The sequence below is a fragment of the Agelaius tricolor genome, unplaced genomic scaffold (assembly GCF_023055355.1).
Source record: "Agelaius tricolor isolate 1412-34295 unplaced genomic scaffold, bAgeTri1.0.p SCAF_11, whole genome shotgun sequence".
NCBI lineage: Eukaryota > Metazoa > Chordata > Aves > Passeriformes > Icteridae > Agelaius > Agelaius tricolor.
Genome location: NW_027269271.1, coordinates 1706199 through 1726644, shown reverse-complemented (window position 1 = coordinate 1726644; position 20446 = coordinate 1706199). Strand labels below are relative to the sequence as shown.

The 20446-nt window shown below is 41.1% G+C and overlaps 1 protein-coding gene across 13 annotated transcripts in view; it reads left to right on the top strand.

Annotated features, from left to right (window-relative positions):
- PRRC2C (proline rich coiled-coil 2C) overlaps nt 1-20446 on the top strand; it is a 70106-nt gene that overhangs the window by 9915 nt on the left and 39745 nt on the right. For all 13 annotated transcript variants that reach the window (XM_071435731.1, XM_071435735.1, XM_071435742.1 and 10 more), the window contains exons 2-12: nt 6024-6191; nt 7287-7464; nt 10825-10928; nt 13893-14024; nt 15921-16093; nt 16440-16519; nt 17128-17261; nt 17343-17430; nt 17693-17834; nt 18797-18871; nt 19590-20199. In XM_071435731.1, coding sequence (XP_071291832.1) covers nt 6077-6191; nt 7287-7464; nt 10825-10928; nt 13893-14024; nt 15921-16093; nt 16440-16519; nt 17128-17261; nt 17343-17430; nt 17693-17834; nt 18797-18871; nt 19590-20199 — 1831 coding nt within the window. In that variant the 5' untranslated portion in view covers nt 6024-6076. The remainder of the gene's footprint in view (nt 1-6023; nt 6192-7286; nt 7465-10824; nt 10929-13892; nt 14025-15920; nt 16094-16439; nt 16520-17127; nt 17262-17342; nt 17431-17692; nt 17835-18796; nt 18872-19589; nt 20200-20446) is intronic.

Genomic DNA, 20446 nt, shown 5'->3' with positions numbered 1-20446 from the left:
AAGTGAGACTTTCTAAGGATAGTAAACTTGTTTAGAATGAACTGTACTGAGATCTACCCTAAACTCTTCAAAACTTTAAGGAGTTTCTCCTCTTGTAGGTCCTAGAGCCTTGATGGACATACATGAAGGAAAAAAGATTGGAATCCCCCAAGTTTTCCTGCAATTTTCAGCCTACTTAACAGAAATCTGCTCGATAATAAACCTTGCTGCAAGTGGCTCTTGGAGGGAAGGGAAATCCTGATTTGAGAGGTTTTATTAGATGCTTGGATTTGACAGAGACTTCTTTGCTACCAAGCTTGTTTTTTGGGTCATATTAAGCTGATAGTGCTGCAGTTCTTAAGAATTCTTAATAGTGGGATAAATGACCAGAGCTTTTGTATATTTGTTTTGTTATGTTTTTGTAAATAAAAATTGGGCTAAAAATGCTGGTTCCAGAGGTGAAAGTGTGAGGCCATCAAGAAGAGATTGTTGATAAACATCCATGTCAGAGGAATGTTTAATTGGAATTCCATTTTTTATCTGTGTGCAGCCTTCCCCCTTCAAAGCCACATCCAAACCCCATGTACTCAGTAATTGCACAGTATTTTGGAGTGTCCTTTTAAAATAATAGGATTCCATGAGACTGGCTTACAAAAAGCACAAAAAAGGCTTTCTTGGGTTCCAAGTGCTTTGACTCCAGTATCCTCTGTTTCTTTGTTTTAAATTGGCATTCTGTTTCTGTAATTGATTTAAACTGGTCTCTTTTCTGAAGATCACACAGTTGTTTTTCAAAAATTCATATCTAGCTGGAGATTATGCTTAGATTTTACAGCAGTGGGCAGTTTCTTCAGTTCTAGAATCTAAATATGCCAGACTTACAGTTGAAATGAAAACTTTGTGTAAAATTTTTAATGCCACATTTTTATGTGTAGTGAATTTTTTTTTTTTAATTACTAACACTGATTTGGGAGCATCTGCCTCTACAACCAATGGCATATGTGGTTAAAAAGTTTAATTTTATATATTTTTTTTAAATATATGTATAAATGTATATATTTTTATCTATTTTAAATATATGTATAAATATATATTTATATATATATTAAATATGTGTATAAATATTTTTTTAATATATTTATATATAATTTTAAAATTTTTTTAGTAGTTGTATTTAGTTCCAGGATTTACCAGAACCACATTGTTCAGTGTCCCAGAAACAAAGCTATTCTTAGAAAAGTGAAGTTATGGCTGGATACAAATAACAGATTTGTATAAGATGGTTTTTACCCTTTCACTACTTTTAGTGTGCTTAAAATAATGTATGGAAATTCCTTCTGGATTGGTTTCTGTTTTGAGAGAGGTGCTAATGTGTCCCAGTTATGAATAAACTTTCATGTAGTGTTTTTGGTGATGTTTCCCCCTTCACAGATGGGCATTTGAGGCACTGAGAGTTCAGATCTTCACCTGGTTTGAGTCTTCAGTGGTGCTCTTTGCCTTAAATCATGTCAGTGCATCTTTCTCCAAATGTGGCCAAAACTCAGCCCTTGGAGTAGAGCTGACAGGGACTAGGGATCCTTGCTGTGTTGAATAGGAATTGTGAGAATTATTCCAGTATTTTTAATGCTCTAAATCCTGGGAAGCTCCTGTCCAGGTTTCCTGTTCTGATTGAGCTTGCAGGCTGAAGAGGTGTGGGCTGGGGGGTTAAGATGGAAGGACTGCATTAAATCTGACTGTAATACTGCTGAAGAAGTCTCTTGACATGTTGCACTAAAAATCACACCTTTTTTGTCTAGGTAGGAGTTTAAAAATGCAGTGTATGAAATATTGTTTGTCATCTGGTCTGACAAGAACTTAGGAGTCAAGCTGTTAAATGTTTTATACTTCTTGCAACTCAGTCCTCAAAAGTGACCTCAAAATACGCAAGATTTTTCCCTTGTTTAAGTAAAACTTTTTTCTGAAGCAGAGGTGACACCTTTTCAAGGCTGCAATTGTTCCTAATGGAACACAGTGCAAAGTTTGCAGGAGTAACAAATGGTATCAGTAAATTCTAAACAAGTCCTAGAGGTGAGTTCTAAAATGATCAGGAGAGCTAGGAATTTAGTGGAATATGTGTGGGGGTTTGTTTGTTGGGGTTTTACTATTAAAAACATGTTTTTGTAATCTGGAATCCACTGCATTCAGTTTGTTCTTGTACCAGCTCTAAATGTCTAAGAGGGCACAAGTAAATATTCCTTAACAGAGACCAGGATATTTAGAATTTGTGGCAGCCTCTTTGTGTGCTATTTTCTGTACACAAGCTTCTGAGTTCCTTGAAGGATTTAAAACAGTCAACCAGTTGGAGTCTGAAAAAATAGTCTGGTACAGAAATTAGAGTAATAATTTTTACTTTAAAATCTTCAAGGCACAGTGACGTTCAGTTAACTTATTAAATAACATTGCAGAGCAGGTTTGCTCCAGAATTTTGGGAGCACTGTGCTCTCTGTAGTTGTGCATGATAGTAACTGTAATCATTCCCAGTGAGCAGCTGACTTGCTTAAGTTTCTTGATGGTGCAGTGAACACTGCCAAGTGCCATTGTGGCGTGTGCTGTCCTGTCCTGGTGGCTGTCACTGTGCTTTCTTAGCTTGGAAAGTGCTCCTGCCACCTTGTGTGTCCTTAGGGGTGCTCACAGCTGCCTCTGCTACAGCACACAGCCTAAACTAGTGCAGAGCAGCACTTCACTGTGAGGATTTGACTAACAATAACAAAACATGGAAATGCTGGGCAAATGGAGAATCACCTCGGGAGGAAAGGGCTCCATGTGTCCTGTGGTGAAACACCTCAGGTGTTCTGTACAGAGGGGGTGATTCCAGTGCTCAGGTGTAGCAATGTGGCACACACAGCTGAAGTTTGGATGAAGTCTTGGAGCTGGATGGTTTCACATGGCTCAGAGTCAGGCATTTGTCTCTTCACAGCTGATGTCAGGTGGCTCTGAGTGCTTGTTTAATGTGTGACTCGGCAGGATGTTTGTTCAAGGCTCTTCAGAGGGAGGGTTTGTCATCCCTGGCTTCAGTACCTGGTCTAAAGTCTAATTTTGTAAGAATATCTTCTTTGGCAACCAGTATCAGGTCTAAATGTACTTAAATATATCTATATATTGTATATTATCGAATATATTGACCTGCCTAATTGAAATTATTTATTTTGTGCAAGTCAGATTACTGAGGAATGTGCAGTTTTAATCATTGTAAAACAGTTTATTTTTCTGTGTAATACAAGTTGGGAAAAACTTGTCAAACAGCATGAATTTTAATAGTATAAAAGGCTTAGAGCTCAGTTGTAATGAGCAGACTAATTTTTCTCAATTAAACATAAAAAGAGGTATTCAGGGAATGTGTTCACTGCCCTGTTCTTGAAGCTGTCAAATGTTCTAGAAAGAGCAGTTGTTACAGTGAAGGTCTGCCCAAGTGTGAAATCTGTATTGCTCTGTAAAAAAGTGTTATTATGATTAAGATTTCCCATATTTCATCTCTACCAGCAGTGCAGGCTTTGGAAGAATATGACAGAACATTATCTTAAACCACCCTCAAACTGCTTTCTGCTTGCTTTGTCTGTATCTGTTAGGGCTTTGCTGCTGTTGACAATTTTGTGGGTAAAAAATGACCCAAGTTGTCTTTTTTTAATTTATTTGTTTTGTTTGCCAGTTTTTAGATTATTCACCTTTGTGAAGCTGCTTCTTGTTTACAGACTCCTTGGCTGGGATGAGTCTTGGGCCAAAAATTAAAACTCTGGGTGAGCTGTTTGCACTTGAAAGAATGTGTGAGCACAGTGATTGTAGTTTATGACTTGATACAGTTATAGGCTCACCTCAAAGCTGGTTTTTCACCCTCTGCACTGGGCAATTACTGCCCAGGACCTTCTGATGCTCCAGGATGATTGTGATGGACTCCTTATCATAAATACAGAATCTACATTCCAGCCACAGACTTGGCTGCTAGGCTGTCCCTCATCTCTCCAAAAAAACGACACTGCAAGGTTCCACTGGGAGCCAAAGCTCAACACTCAAATATCTTTACAGGAAAACACCCACCCAGTCTGAAACATGAATTGAGACAAGCTTATCTTTGGAGTTATCAAGCAACCATTCACTCTTCAGGCTGCCCCAGGAGTTGCTTGCAATCCAGCATGTCAGGCTTTGCCCATCAGTGTTATTCATGGCCAGACTGCTGCTTTCAGCCTGTCTGGAGACCTGAATCCAGGCAGACTCGTTTATCAGGCTGGGTCTGCATCAGACATGAGCCTCTGCATTGGCCTTTCCTTCTGGAAGGAGATCCAGTTCACCAGAAGGAGTTCTGTGAAAGAGCCTGGCAGACTCTGTCCCTTCCACTGCTCTGTTCCTCTCTGTTCCCAGCCTTGTATTTATGGAAAAGAATCCATCACAGTCATCCTGGAGCACCACAGAAGGTGCTGGGCAGTAGCTGCCAGGAGCACAGGGTGGCAAAGCAGCTTTCAGGTGATCCTTGAACTGCAATCCCTGTGCTCACACGTTCTGTCAAGTGCAAACAGCTCATCCAGAGTTCTAATTCCCAGCCCTGCTCCCGTCCTGCATTTCGTATTTTTGGATGACACATAAAATAACTGTTGGTGGAACAGTTGCTGTTGAAATAGCCAAGTGCTGACTAATCTGGAAGAAGAATCTGGGAGTTGCTGCCTTTTTCTAAGGGGAGAATATTTTCTTGGCCCCATACAAGGCTGGAGATTATCCCCTTTGCAGCAGCCTGCATGGATTGTAATAGAATAGCTTCTGGCCCAAGTTATGCTGAAGCTGAGCCATCCCAAGGTTATTTGCCATCTTAATTTCTTTTCAATCATGGCTTGTAAATTGAGGTAGAAGGCAGAGGAGGATGGGAGTGTTATCATACCTGTATAAATTAAATTTCCATGGTCTTTTGACATTGCTGAATGTCTGTCATGCCCAAGTAGGTGCTTTGGTCTTTAGATTGCTTGTCCTTGCAGACTCTTAAATCCATGAGCACCTTGCATGTGAATCACGTTCCCTTTGAAGATCTGCAGCTCTGGGTTTGACATGGGAGTTTGATCACTGAAGGGTTTGAGCAGGATGTCTTGCTTCTTGCTGCCTGCTTTTAGACTGAAACACAAGGCTTTGAGCATGTATAACTCTTCTGGAATTCATATAGAAACAGATTAAAAATTGTTGTGAAGAGGGTGGCAGGATTTTTGACTGTTAAGAGAAATCAACATGTATAATAATGCTCTGTTTGAGTGAATGCTCACTTGTGTTCCTGCCTGGTGATGAGCAGCAACTCTGCAAGTTCCTTCCAAGAACTTGTAGAGAAGTATCACAGTTAATTACTGGGTTCTTTCTCTCAAGGCCTGTTATTCTGGGGGAAGGAGGGAGGAGAGGAATGACCTGCTGCAAGAGCCCTGTAATTTACTGCTGCAGGAAGAATAGTGTAACTCTTGGTTTAAGGAATTCTCACTCTCCTCCTCTGAGCAGACTGTGTTCTGGTTTTGACAAACAAAAAATTCTTACTCTGTGTATTTAGTGTCTCTGGCTGCTGTGTTCATGATGGTTTTAATTGGAGAAAAAAGAAGCAAATTCCAGAAATACTGTACTGCAGTAACTGTAATTGTCTCAGTACTTGGCTTTGGGAGTGGGTGAGGTCATTGAGCTTCCCCAGTGGGGAAGGAGCTGCTGGTGGAAATTCTGTGTGTCTGTGGGCTTTGGGATTGGCTTTTTATTATTCATTTTCTAGTGAAATCATGGATGGTATTTACCATTTTAACAGTGTTTGATGTTAATTAAATGCTGACCCTCCTGATTTTGTGACATTCTTATTGAAGATACAGAAACACTTAAAAATTCCTGATGTTACATAAGGATAAGGTTTCTGGAATTAATGCATTCCTTGGCATCCTGCAGAATTCTTAAATGAAACAGTGCTAATGGTGTTAAATATGCTGTCCACTCCTGCCCTGTGAACTCTGACTTCAGTCCTGGCTCCTGTTCAGGTTGTTTCACTTTTCTGTTGTTTTTCTCCACAGGCAGATTTTGAGGAGCGAACGGAAGGTACCGGACTCGATGAGTTTCCAGCGAAATGTCGGAAAAGTCAGGCCAGAGTACAAAAGCAAAGGATGGAAAAACAAAGTATGCAACACTCAGTCTGTTTAATACTTACAAGGGAAAGTCACTGGAAACTCAGAAAACCACAGGTGAGTAAGCTCTCTTTAGAGTTGCATTCTTGCAGTTTCATCATTACTGCAGTGCTAATTAAGAGTGCAGAGTATATGAGCACTTAACCACAGCATGGTTTTTCATAACTGCTTGGTGCAGCAGTGAAATGGAGGGATTGTGGAAGGCAGCATTCATTAGAGCTTCTGCTTAGCTGTAAACAGGAGTGTCAATTCAGAGAGACAGCATTTGCAGCCTAGTAGGAAGTAGAATGTGGGTAAATAAAGATGTGCCATTCCCCAGCTGTGCATTTTACTGCATTTACATTTGCCATGCTGGAAGTGTTTAATTAAGGAAAAGGCAATGCTCACTTACAGCTCAGGGACTTGGATTTTTTGACAAACACTAGATAAAACTTACACACTGATATCTTGAAAAAGGTGACTGTGAGCCTGCTTTTTCATGAGTCATTGAATGGAGAACCAGGGGGAAATGATGTTCTGAAGGTTTTGAACTTGACAAAGTTGCCTAAATTGTTTGTAAAAGAGAAAAAGAGTGCCCAAGCTTGTTGAAGGTTGCCACAATATTGGTTTTTACCCAGGGCAGTAACTTGTGCTTGTTTCCTGAGTTAGGTGCTTGGTAGGTTGAATGTCCTGTGGGGTGCATTAGCTTCAAACTTGTGGTCTGGAGTAAATACAATTTGTAGGAATGTTTTTGCAAGGGCAGCGTCTGCCAGCTGAAATTTGCAGCAATAAGGAAATGGGCCAGACCCATAGGGGTATTCCTGGACTCATCAATGTACATTAAGCTCCAGGAGAGCAAGAGAAGAATGCTTGACATTAGCATCATGTTGTAAAAGGCTTCTTTAGCTTTCTGTCACTGAATGTTATATATAAAGGTGGGGCCATATATCCTTTTTAATATCTGGAATAGGCATAATGACTCACTCCTCAAAAAGTACTCAGGTCTTCCCAAACCATGTGTTTTTAATTCCTATTTTTAAATAATAAATTCTCAAGCATTTAAAATTTTTAATTCTTAACACTCTTAAATTTTTCTGACTTTCTTACAAAACATTTTTATGTAGCTCTGCCTAAACAGAGTTGTTAACTTGCACTTTCTGTTCTGGCACACAGTTGCTGCACGCCATGGATTGCAGAGTCTTGGAAAAGTTGCTATTTCCAGGAGGATGCCTCCCCCAGCTAATCTGCCCAGCCTCAAAGCAGAGAACAAAGGCAACGACCCCAATGTGAACATTGTGCCTAAGGATGGCACAGGATGGGCTTCAAAACAAGAACAGCATGAAGAAGAGAAGTGAGTTTTCACCTTGTTTTGCACTGACAATTAGAAGTGACAATTCTAGATACTCCATTTCTTCTGCAGTCAAATAGAGAAACTTTTCTCCTTTAAGCTTTTACAGGATTTCTGTGGAATAAAAACAAACCACAAACAAACAAATAAACAAAACCTCTGGCTTGGTTTGCAGGGCCATTTCTCTCAGGATTGCCCAAAACTTGAGATTGGCAGGACCTGGGAAGAAACTGGCTACTCTGGAGTGTTCTCAGTGTAGCTATCAGAGAGGAAATAGCACCACTATTAATTTCTGTGAGGCAGAATCTTGCTAGCAGAAGGAAAGTTTTAAAAAAAAACCTCCTTACATTTAAGTTGAAAATGATCTGCTTATAAATTCCGTATGAGGGGAAGAATATTTCCTTGGACATGTAAATTTTGATGTCTGCTGACAGGAAATACTACAGCATGTTTTTGTAAGATCAGTGTCATCACCTTAAATAAAATTCTCTTGAAACCCCAAGGAGCACAGCAGGAAAATTAGAGAATAGCTTGCAAGTTCATGAGTATGTAAAAATCAGCTTAATTTGCTTGTGCTGATGTATGGCAGAGGAAACTCAAAAATTCTTGGTTTGCATATGTTTGTTTAAGTCTCTGCTTTATTTTCCTAATGGTTTTAATATTTGTACTTTAATTTTTTTTGCTGGAATGCCATAAATTCTAAAGACTTTCAAATTTTTTTTTAATCTGAAGCTCTACACTATTGTTTCAGACTCCTCCAATATTTGAAATAAACAAGACAGAAGTTGTGGCAATGTTGGTGCACTGCTGTATACCTTGTGTGATACAAATTTCCCATGCTCAGTGCATGATTTGTTTCACACTTGTACAGCTAAAGAAAATAGGATGAAAGGATCATAGAATCTTAGAAAATGCTGACTTGGGAGAGACCCATCAGGGTCATGGAGTCCAACTCCTGGTCCTGCACAGGAAGAAATAAAATAGAAACTGAAACTTTTCAGTTTCTAATTGGAAAGTATTTTAAAGCAGTTCTTTTTTTCCATGTAAGCCTAAAATAGGATGTGATTCTCACTGTTTTAGTAGAAGAAAGGTTTAAGTGTTAATTCTTTTCATACAAATTGCTCTGAAAAACACTGGAATTTAGGGACAGTGGTTGTATGTTCCTAGTGCTTGTGAAAGTAAAAGATGAGGTTTAAAGGTTTCCTTCCTCACCTTTCTCACCCTTTATTTTTCTTTGTATACATTCCTTCATTTAAATACCAATTTTAGGCATCTCCCTAAAAAGCTGATAGACTTCAGGAATATAGTGTTGTGTTTAGCCTTTTATTTTAAACTTTTGAAACTGCAGAGTCCCAGTTTTCTGCCCTGGGTTTTCTTTGGTATTTTAACACCATCTCCCTGTGCTTCAAGGTCACACTGTGCCCTGTTAAATCTGTGTTGAGCTTGTTTGACTAAAGCAGGCCTTTGCATGGCCATGTGCTAGGAGATACCAGACCATGTGTTAGGAGATTCTGTTTACAAACAAATGAGTAACTGTCCCTTATCTGCAACTGGAAGCTGTATTTCCGTATGTATTACTCTGATAAGGGCCTCAGAATCCAGATAAAACTACTGAGGGAGAGATTCATTCCCAAGAACAGGTGTGTATGCCCAGGCCATGAGGAAATTCTCCAAAATTTGGAATATCTGATGTGTTTGCTCAGATCTCAAGATCATTTGTTTGACTACTGCTGTCTTTGTGATATTTCAACTTGAAATGCTTCAGTTTACATGTGAAGTGTTTTATTGTTCCTCTCAGAAGTGTTGCAGATAAAGGTTACATCTTGATAACAGCTTGCTTTAGTTTAATTCATTTTCTCTTGTATCATTGCATTGGAGTTCACATGGATTTGTTATTCCCTGTAATTATGAAAATTAATTACTTTACTGCTTTCTTGAGTTGCCACTCATTCTGTGGGTATTGCTTCAGTCTCTTTCCTGGATAGTGCAGGCTGTTGTGTAGTGATTTGATAAATTCAGCTCAGTTCTTTCACTCATCCATATTTGCAGGGCAGTGCTTAGCTAATTCAAATTCTAAATGAGCTTGTATTTGAAACAGGAGAAATACAAGGAATATTTTCTTTAACAGTCTTGTTCCTTGTTTCACTTGTGTCACAAAGTTCAGCCATGTAAGTCATAAATTTCCCAAAGCCTGCTTAGAAAATGTGCAGCTGTAAGAAATGCAAGTGCAAAACAGAAAAAATAAGAACTGGGTTTTTTCCCTAGATTGTAATACTCTCTTGGAACATGAAAGTTGCATTTTGTTACCCTATGAGAAGCTGTGTGTTTCTGCCAGCAGTGATCTTTTTGATGGCATTTGCTTCTCTGTCAGTTCTGAGAGTCCTGTGGAGTTGCATGGGTTGATCACTGCAGAACCCAAATGGAACTGATTTCTGAGTGGTAGTCCTCAGCAATTTAGGATCACTTTAGGATCTATTTGAAGCATTTATAGTTGTTTCTTGTCAGTGAAGTGACATGATACCACACTGCTTCTCTCTTCACTGGTGGATAAGTGATTCTAGACTACAGGACTTGCCCCAGAGTTGCTGTTTTATCAAAAGTTCTTACTAAGGAGCTAAGGAGTCTTAGTTGGTTTTAGACACTAATGCTTTGAGTCTTAAGTTACCTGAATAGGCAGGTTTCAGAAACAGCCTTTATTGAAGGAGGTTGTACAATATGAGTGAATCTGCAGACTAGAAAGGGCTTGTGTCTGGGCTTTTTACCCTGGACAAAAAGAGTGCTTGTGCCTCTTCATTGTTAAGATGGTGGGACTGAGCCCATTTCTTAAGACTTAATGTTCTAAGCTTTAGTTCATGATACCCATAGAGTTTTTCATGATATCTTTAGCTTTCCTTATCAGTTCCTTTTATTTGGGAATTCCTGACATGTATTTGACTTCTTTCTCTCAGTTCATGGTGGTCTTGAACTGCTTTCCTCTGTTAACTCCCAAGGCAAGAGAACATTAATCCAGATTATTGCCTTTGATGGTTGGAGATGGATTGGTTTTTTTGATTGTCCAATACAATTCTTTAAAAGCTGTAATTCAGTTCATGCCTGGCTGCATTTTCTGCCCAGCCATTTTCATTCATTCCTCTCCTCTTTGGGAAATAGAATCTTGAAATAATTAGTTAATTTATTCAATTTTTTAACTGTTACTATAACAACTCCTTTTATGTAAGAAAATGCCTTTTCTGAGGAAAAGTAGTTATTGGTTGTTCAGCTGCACAGCTCCCCTGTTTTATTCCCTTGTTTGCAGAAGCCATCCTGGCACTGTTAGTGTGTGCTCACCCTCTTGTATTCACAAGTGCTTTCCTCTCCTTGCAGGCAGCCAGACGTGCCGCAGACCCAGCCAAAGCCTGCTGTTCCTGCTCCTCCAGAAGCAGCTCCTGTTGCCAAATCCTGGGCCAACACCAAGCCAGGACAAGATGGTGAGTGCTGCTCAGCTTCTGCACTGCACACCAGGCTGGGAGAGACCCCCACACTCAGCAGCCCCTTCAGGCTTGGCCAGTTGGGACTGGGGAAAGTCGTGGGAGCAACATTCCAGGCTGGGAAATGAGCCCATCCCAGCCACTGCATTCATCAGCAGGTCTGGCTCACTTCTGCAAGCTTGGTGTAGTCACCTCTTTTGAATTGACAGGGAAGTGATGGTGGCACCATAAAATCTTCAGTGTGGCTGTGGTGAGGAGGGCAAATCACAGTCAGTTCTTCCAATACAAACAATTTTGGCATGGGAAGGAGAGATGTAAACAGTTGGTGGTCATTCTGATCATAGTTTTGGATCATTTGGTGCAAAGTATGTGTAGTTTTGCTTCTGTTTAAACATGTGAAACAGCAATACTTTCCCTTCATTTTATAAGTTACTTGGTTATTTTAGTATCAAAATGATAGTGTTAAAGTAGTTTTCTTTCTGGGAAAAACATTGAAGGTGTATTTTAGTATTAAAGTGATAGTGTTTAAGTAGTTTTCTTTCTGGGAAAAACATTGAAGGTGTGTTTTGAGGGTTATTTAATATAATTGGATGAAAGGATGGAAAATTGTTTCCATCAGTGTGACTCTCAGCTTGAGTGTTTTTATTACAGATGTAAGTTCAGAACTAAATCTTCTTTTAAAATGCTTGTAGAGTGAGAGGTTACTTTAAATTCCTCTGTCCCCATTATGATAAATAACCTGCAGTGTGTTTGATTCCTTAAGTTTGAGACTTGTGAGCTTTCTGTGTCTATAAAATGGAGTTTAGGTTTTCCAGCTGAAGAATTGAGTTCTTCAAATAATAAAATATTAATAGCATGGAGGTAATTTCTTACATATTATATGGAGTTCATTAACATCATATATCTAATGATTTTTTGCACTGAGAATTAGAAGTGACAATTCTAAATACTCCATTTCTTGCTGCTTAATGTTCAGTGCTCTTCTGTCAAATATAGAAACTTTTCTCCTTTAAGCTTTTATAGGATTTCTGTGCAATTAAAAACCAAGAATGAACACTGATGCAAAGTGATCTGCATAGCAGCCTTCCTGCAGAAGCTGATAAGATCATCTCCATGACACAGGAAATAGTGATTGGGCTCAGTAGCTTCCAAATGCATTTAGCTAATTATTTCATAGTTACCATGGCAGCTCGTGTGCCAAGCCCAGATGGCACCCTCATTTCATTCAATTAATGCAGCACTGGGTTTGCAGTTTCAGGCTTTCAGGAAGCAGCACTGGTTGTGAATTGGCAGCAGCTGCTTGCTGTCCTGGGTTTGAAACCCAGGCTCCACCTGTTGTGCTCCTGCTCTCCTGAGCTGCACTTGGCTCTCAGACCTTGCTGCTTTCCAGCACTCACTCAGCCTCGTGCTCTTGTAAAACTTGAGTGAGGCAGGGCTCAACCTTGCTCTGATCCTCTTGGTGGCCATGGAGAGGGGAAAGACTTGTAAAATGTAACAGCGGTGTGTATTTTTCAGCCCATGCTTCAGCTAAAATTTGGAGTAAATTGCTACCAAAATATCTTTTAACTTCTTTCTGAACTGCTGGTTGCCAGTCTGGCTTTTTCAGGTTTCTAGCTTAAACACAGTCAAGGAGATCTCTGGTTTTGTTACTTTGCCATTAAAATGTTGCTCACTGGGTAGGCTTGAGCAGGAAGCATTTTTCCAGATTCATAAAACTCATGAATGTTGCATGCCACAGGATCTCAGAAGGGGCTCCCTTGCCTGGCAGGTCATCTGGTCAGTGGGACTGCTTTTCTTTCCCCTTGAGTAAGTCACTGCATGTGGCTGCTTGGGAACAGCTACAGTCCAGTGTCCTTTAAGAAAAACAAATTAATGTGGTCTGTAGTATGTGAAGTCAGAATGAAAATTGAAAGAGTTTAAGGAAATTTGTAGGCACAGGGATAAATACTGGTATTTGCTGACATGCCTTTACATAGCACAGAGTAAGGAATTTCTCCTGTGTTTAACTCTTTAAAAAACCCAACCAAATGAAAGCCCACTGACATCCCTGCATTTTATCCTTGTGAATGATTCTGTCAGAGACTGGAGAGAAAAGAAGTTCTTGCAGTTGTTAAAAAAAGTCAGTAGTCAGGATTGGGAGGTTTTGGACCCCATATATTCAGATCCTTGTGTGTGAGTTTGCCCTCTCCCACAATCCATGTACCACATCCTTTAAGGTGGTCAGTAGCAGAGACAGGTACAGGAACAGGCTGTTATTCACACTGTTGGAATGGAAATCTACACTCAGGTTATTGGTGATTTGGCACAGGAATGCTGCTGATCTAATAGGTCACTATACATTGTGTGTATGGGGAGGAAAGTGATGCAAAGCAGATGCCAACAGAACCTTCTAACAAGGAAAACCTATATATGTGGCTTCCATGCTATGTGCAACAGAAGTCTTGAATTCCAGGCTTGAGTATGATGTCAAGGGTTTTAGAAATCAAAGAATGTTGTTCTGATATTTTTTTCATAGTGTAAAAGCTGTGGCCTTTTAAAGTCCTGGAGATTGCTTACTAGAACAATAATTATTAATAGATTTGCAATTACACACTTGCCCATTCTTGGGTGGACTATAGTTTTAGAGTGAAAAGAAGGAAATTTCTGTCTGGAAGGAGTGGGGAAAAGTGTTACAGAGCTGAGGAACTCCAGGTACTCCCAGGGCTAAGTCTTGTTCCATTGTCCATTGTTGCTCTCTAGTATTTCTGGATTTTTCTCAGCCTCAGCAGCTGTCATAGCTGGTCCAGTAAATTTAACAACTTTGGAACCCTTTATATTGCCAGTAAATGACTGTGGCCTTAACACTTCATGGTTTTTATTTTAAAGCTTTATGTGTTCACTCCTAAAGGATGATCAGGCTTCTGTTGCTTTCTGAAGTGTTTTGACTACAGCAGGTTGTGACTCTGTGAATATCTTGCTGTGCAGGCCCACCTCTTCCAATCAATAGTTATTTCCAGCAAGAATTCCCCAGTCTGCCGGCAGCTGGGGATCAGGAGAAGTCAGGCAAGGATAAGGATGCAGCTGAAGATGGATCAGGAGCCAACCTACGACCACAGAGTAAGTGTGAGCTACAAATTGTTGTGAAATTGGTTTGTGTGGAACTTACTGCTTGTGCCCTGTACAAAAGAAGTAGATGAATGTTGTTTCCATCAGCACACTCCTAAACAGAAGAAGTGGATATTTGGGGCTTTTTTTCTGCTTTTCTGTGTATCTGGTGTGTGGAAAATAAGTGTGTTTAATCACTTCCCATTTTCCCAGGGTACTCAGTACTGTAGTTGTGCTCTGAGGAGCATTTTTAGTTGCACAATACTGGCATTTTCTTACTTCAGTTGCTAATGCCACAGCAGGTGGGATACCTCTTTAAAGAGCTCTCCTAGAATTAACTAATTACACAAATGGTGATCAGGGCTGGCCTCAAGTTGTTCGTACTCCTAAGAGTGGAGCCTGAAAATTCCTGAAGAGGAAGTTCAGTCTACAGCATGCCAAAAGAGTGGGTTGTGCCTTTAAAGGCATCTTCAGCTCCTGGATGCAGTGCTCTGACCAGCTGGATCTGTTTCAGCAGTGGGGGGGATTAGATCTGGTGAAAACAACTATAACACTTTACATCTCTCAGGAAAGTAATGTGTATTTCTTCCCCAGACCACTTTAATGGGAAGGTATTTGGGACTGTGCTTGTTACCAGTGGAAAACCAAGTTCCTTTCTCCCTCAGAAGTTTGGTTTTGATGAGGTTTGATGGACTAGGTGAGCTGTCCCGTGCCAGTGATAGGCACTTTAGAAAGGAGTCTGTAACTTCTTTCCTTGTTACAGGTCTTGGTTTTCCTTGATTGGTTTGTCAGGTCCTGCAGACCAAGGCCTTGTGCCTGTTCATGTCTTGTCTTGATTTTGATCTAAAGAAGAAATTGTCAGGAAAAGGGAGAGGTGTCCAGCCCCAAATGAGAGCAGCTACGTGTCTGTGCAGCCTCCTGCAGGCAGTTACAGTTTTGGTCAGCACTGTACGTGCTATATTAAGCCCTTCTTTCCTGTCTGACAGCAGAAAGCTAAATGAACTTGGCAAGTAGTCAGTCCCCCTTTAGCAGCTGTGCTTCCCAGCAAAGATAAGTGCAAGAACTGTAATGGATACTTAGGAGCAGAGTTTAACTCTGCTTAAAGGTTTGTGTCCCTAAAGGAACATAATTTACTGTGTGTGTCTCTGAATTTTTGTCTCCATTGATCTGAGCACTGCTGCTAAGTTTACCCTGGTGGATTTTTTTGTTTTAACCTGTGCTCTGCAGGTAGAAATTTCTTAAAGAATGGAGTGCCTGGCACAAATAAGTCATTAAAATCCCTGCCTTTTCCTGGACAGTTAGGTAGACATTCACACCAGAAGTACAGCCCTTATCACTTTCATTCCATTCTTATCAGTCAGAGATGCAAACCAGACTATACCTGTCTTCATCTGGATACATTCTGTGCATTACCTTTCTTTTTGAGCTGCTTGAGAATTTCCTTATAGGCCTTTGCTGCTTAGGAACCTTGATCTTTGCCTTGACAGCATCTTCACACTGAGTCAACAGTGGCCCACTTAGCACAGCTGAATCTGTTTTCTTTCTTGTGCTATAATCAGTATCCTTCCAAAATTGCACTGTGTTTTGGAAGGTAGAATGGGACAACTAGAGCAGTCCATAAATTTAGCTCTGACCCTTGAGGAACACAGCTGGACCTAGGGCTGAAGAGGATCAGGAGCAGCTTCTGTTGATTCTTGAGTGGCCAGTGCTTGTTGCAGTAGCAGATAGGAACATGCATCTGCTGTGTCACCAAGGGCTGCGTGGGAACAACGTGTTCTCACCATCCCTGGCTGGAAATCTGCAATTTAAAGTCTATTTCTGGCTTTTTGTGTGCTGATTGTGTCCATGCAGATGCTACTGATTGGAGGGATGGGGGTAATAAGAACAACTCTCCTGCTTCTCCAACAGATCAAGAAGCTAAGGGACAAGAAGATGGCAGTGCTACACCAGCAGAACAGAATGATGGCCAGAAGGCAGGAGACAAGAGGGATGTGAGGTTGCCCCAGGTCCCTCAGCCCAAGCTGAATGGCCAGCAGCAGCCACCCATCTCATCCCAGTACAGAGCAATGATGCCTCCTTATGTGAGTGGTGGTTGCATGAACCCTTTTTAAGCAGCAGGGATTGGGTTTTGGCTAGTGGGATTTTCTTAGGCCCCTTGCTGTCCCCTCCATGGAATTGTTATCAGTTCTGCTGGAAGGGCAGGACTGAAAGCCAGCACAGGATGTGGCTCATGGAGTTTGAACTTGTCAGGGGTTGATGAACACTTCAGGCGCTTCCCCTTGGGGACCTGATGTCACCCACTTGAGGTATTAAGCAGACTTGAGTGGAGAGTTTCACTTTATTTCCATTACTTCTTTTGATGGTCTCAATGTACTTAATGCAGTAATACTTTTTAATGAGTGGCTTCTGTTTTTAATCCCCTTTTAGATGTTTAATCAGTATCCCAGAATGGCATATCCTCCCTCCATGCAAGGTCCAACAAGATTTCCTAATTCTGAGCCTAGCAGGTAAGAACCCTAAAAATGGTTGTGGTTTCTGTCTGGATATGAACTCTGTGACTTAATTTCAAAAAAGAAATCATTTGCACTGAGTATCTCAATGGTGATTATACCCTTTATAAGAACTGACACTGGTCAGCCTCCCAAGTTTTGCTTGTGTGGAGCAGTGTCATGGGGTGTCTGGAGTTTCAGAGCTCAGCTGGAAAACTTGAGGCAATTCTGCATATTACAGGGATTATGATTGTGAAGAGCAGGAGTCACTTGCAGGAGCATCTTTGAAACTTAAACCAGTATTTTGCCCATAAAAAGACTTTTCCATTGTTACAGTGAAAGTAGTCAACTCCTGGTTGTCAACTTTGATGCTTTCCAATTAAAGTTTAGCTCTAATGCACTATAAAACTAATTTTCCACATTTCTGTGTGTTTTTCCATAGTGTAGGATAGCTGTGCACATGGAAGAGTAATTATTTGAATTCTGGTAGACACACAGTGCATGAGAGTTCACTGTGCTTGAAACAACACTGCTGTATATTTCAAATAATGATCATACAAGCTGACCTTTTCTCTGTCTCTTGTGGATAAGTAGTGACAGTGGCTTTTGTTTCTGTCATTTTTTAGAGGCCCAAGGGGAAGAGGCCCACCCTCATGGTGCTCAGAACCTATTGAACGCCCGTCCATCCTCAGTGCTAGTGAACTCAAAGAGCTTGATAAATTTGATAATCTGGATGCCGAGGCTGATGAAGGCTGGGCAGGTAAGAACATCAGATTAATGGGCTGTTATTTGTATGCTGAATGTTTCTGAAAGGTTAATTGAACTTTTGTTTATGCATCAGGTGCTCAGAGTGAAGTGGATTACACTGAGCAGTTGAATTTCAGTGATGATGATGAGCAAGGAAGCAGTCAGAAGGAGAAGGAAAGCGGGTGAGTTGGTGCTGCCAATTAGATGGGAAATGTCACTTAACTAGATTTTGGAAAGATTAATGAAATTAGTGCAAATACTCATTCCAGTAGCACTAATTCCAGTAATTTAATGCTGTATTCAATTGCATAACTGCCTGCAGACTCCAGTCAGCTGGGTGTGGAGTAGAAATTATCCTGACTAAGAAATGCTGAGGCTAGGAGATAAATCACCAAATACCTGTGTGGAGTATGCATTCTGTTTTTCTTATTTCTTTGCACATAGTGATGAACAAACACCATCAAAAGATTCCCAGAGTCCTGATGGCCAGAAGGAAACTGAAGAACAGACAAATGCCAAGTCTACCACCCAGGTTTCCACAGCAGCAGCCAAAGGGTCTTACAGCAAAAGCTCTCAGCTTGATCAGGTTTGTGTGCTCTTCTCTTGAGCTCCTGTGACAGCAGCCTTGTCAGGAGAGCTCCGACTCAGGTGTCTTTCCAAACTGTCAGGTCAATTAAGGTTATGAACATGAGGGAAGGCATTAGCTGCTGAAAGCATTATCTGAGCTCTGCTAACTGATCAGGTGCTGCTCAGACAACTTAGCTGCCTCTGGTTGCAGCACAAAAATAGCCTGGCTTTATGCAGTGTGTCCTGCCCCACAGCCCTGAGGGGGCAGAGCTCTTCATCAGGCACTGGGGCTCAGCTGACAGGCTCCATACTCTGTGTGTCCATCCCTGGAACTGGATGAAGCCATTTTGCTGTTTATCAGGTTTTCCAGTGGATAAATGGCCCACAGATTTTTCATGGGTGTGGGGATGTTTTTTTAGTATCACAGTCCACTTTGTGCAGTGCAGCTTAGCTGTAATGTGAGTTCACTTCTCACACTAATGGATTTTATACAGACCATGTAGAATTCATCAACTCAGCCATTTTTTGTTTCCTCTAGTAGAGGAATATTGCCATCCACCTCAATTTATCCCTGCTACAGCCCTATTTTCCCCCCTCCCCTCCCCCAGGAAAAGCTGCTGTTGGTTTTGAAAATTTCCCAGAAGTATTTTCTCTTGACACCAGTAATAATGAAGATGGGAAGTCTGAGAGCAGTTTTACTTGCACTTTCTCTCTGTATTAAAGATCACACTGTTCTTTAAGGTTTGATGCTACATTGAATCTAAGGAAAAATGGTGCAGAAACATGAACTTAAATTGTTCAGCTCTCAGTACATAAAAGTGAAAATGTTTTTGCCCTTGTTTCACGTGTAGATTTGTGTTGAATGCAGATGCCTTGTTAGATGGAGTATCTTAATGCAGTAGAAAAGAGTAAATCTAGAATTTTTCAGCTTGGCTGTGGTTAGAAGCTTGTTTAACCTTGGTACTGTGCTTGATCCAACAGGATCGAGGTCCACCACAGCCTTCTATACATGAAAGAGGTGGCCCTGCTCTTCCTCCAAAATCTATTCTACCACCGGTAAGAAAGACTAAAATTGTCCTCATTTCCTTGAGTTAAATTCTTTAAAGCTGTGGTAGAGGGATTTAGACTAAGAGAAGTAAAAATATACTTCACATAATGATAAAACTTTCCTTTACCAAGTAAAATGATTGTAGTGCCTGGGGCTGGTAGGAATGGGACCCCAACACAGCCATGCTGCAGTTGTGTAAAGCTGCCCCATCTTGTAAGTGCCATATGAAATGCAGAAGAATTTCAGGAGCTTTCAGTTATCCAGCCCTTCTTGGGAGCTGGAGAGGACGGGAGCAGGGGAACAGTGCTGGAGGGATGGCTGCCAACACAGATGAGGAGATGGAGTCCCAAATGAAATGTGAACTAAAATCTCTCTTATCCTGAGCTACCTTGAAATTCTTGGCTCCTTAAAGGGACTTCTGTCTGAGATTCAGAGCAGCCTCTAACCAAATCTAAAACATGTTTGTTATCTTTGCTGTCACTTTGCCTTGATGGTGGTGGGGAGGAGAGCAGACATGAGCCCAAGTGCTTCTCTACCTCTCCTTTCTGAGCCCAGGTTGTGAGAGTCTGAACCAGATCAGGAAGGTGGGGGCTGGCTTTTTCTTCCAAGTCCTGCTTTTAAAGGATGCCATGCAGATACACCTGTGTGGAGAAATAGTTAAAATGTAGTATTTCAGCTGGCTGCTTATGTAACACATATACAACCCGACTGATTTTCTTCCTGCAGCACCCTCCTCCCCCTGACCGGCAGATGGGAAGGCAGGGACCCTTTCCCCCTAAACCAGTGCCAGATGAAGATGAAATCTGGAAGCAGAGGAGGAGGCAGCAGTCAGAGATATCGGCCGCAGTGGAGCGAGCCCGTAAGCGGCGCGAGGAGGAAGAGAGGAGAATGGAAGAGCAGCGCAAAGCAGCTTGTGCTGAAAAGCTCAAACGGTTAAACGAGAAATTCGGCTGCGTGACAAAACCCTCCCGGGAAGACCCTCTGAAAGAAAGGGAGAGAGAGAGGGAGAGGGAAAGGGAGAGAGAGAGGGAACGGGAGAGGGAAAAGGAGAGGGAGCGGGAGAGGGAGCGAGAAAAAGAGAGGGAGAAGGAAAAGGAGAAAGAGAGGGAAAAGGAGAAGGAAAAGGAAAAAGAAGAAAAAGAAAAACTGGAGAAGGCAAAAGAACAAGAAGTGGAGAAAGAGAAAGAAAAAGAGGTGGAGAAAGAAGAGAAGGAGAATGAAAAAGAGAAAGAAGAGGAGAAACCAGCACATGAGGTTCCTGAGCCTGTAGAACCTGTGGCAACACCTGTAGTAGAAAAACAAGAAAGTGAAACCAAGAATAACAAGGAAGAAAAAGGTATGCTTGCACACAAGTAGGAGTTGTCCTTCTTAAAGTTGAGTCACAGTGCCTAGCTGTTGTCTAGAAGTCTCATTTGCATACCTAATTAACCTAGTGCATCTAGACCAATTATTTTCTTGGCGCGTTACAGCTGATAACTGTCCTTTGAGCTAAGCCTGTTTGCCCAGCTCATCAAAAGATTAGGGGAAAAATGGCTTCTGTGATTTAGGCTGGACTTTGAGGAATACAGAAAGAAAAGCAGGCT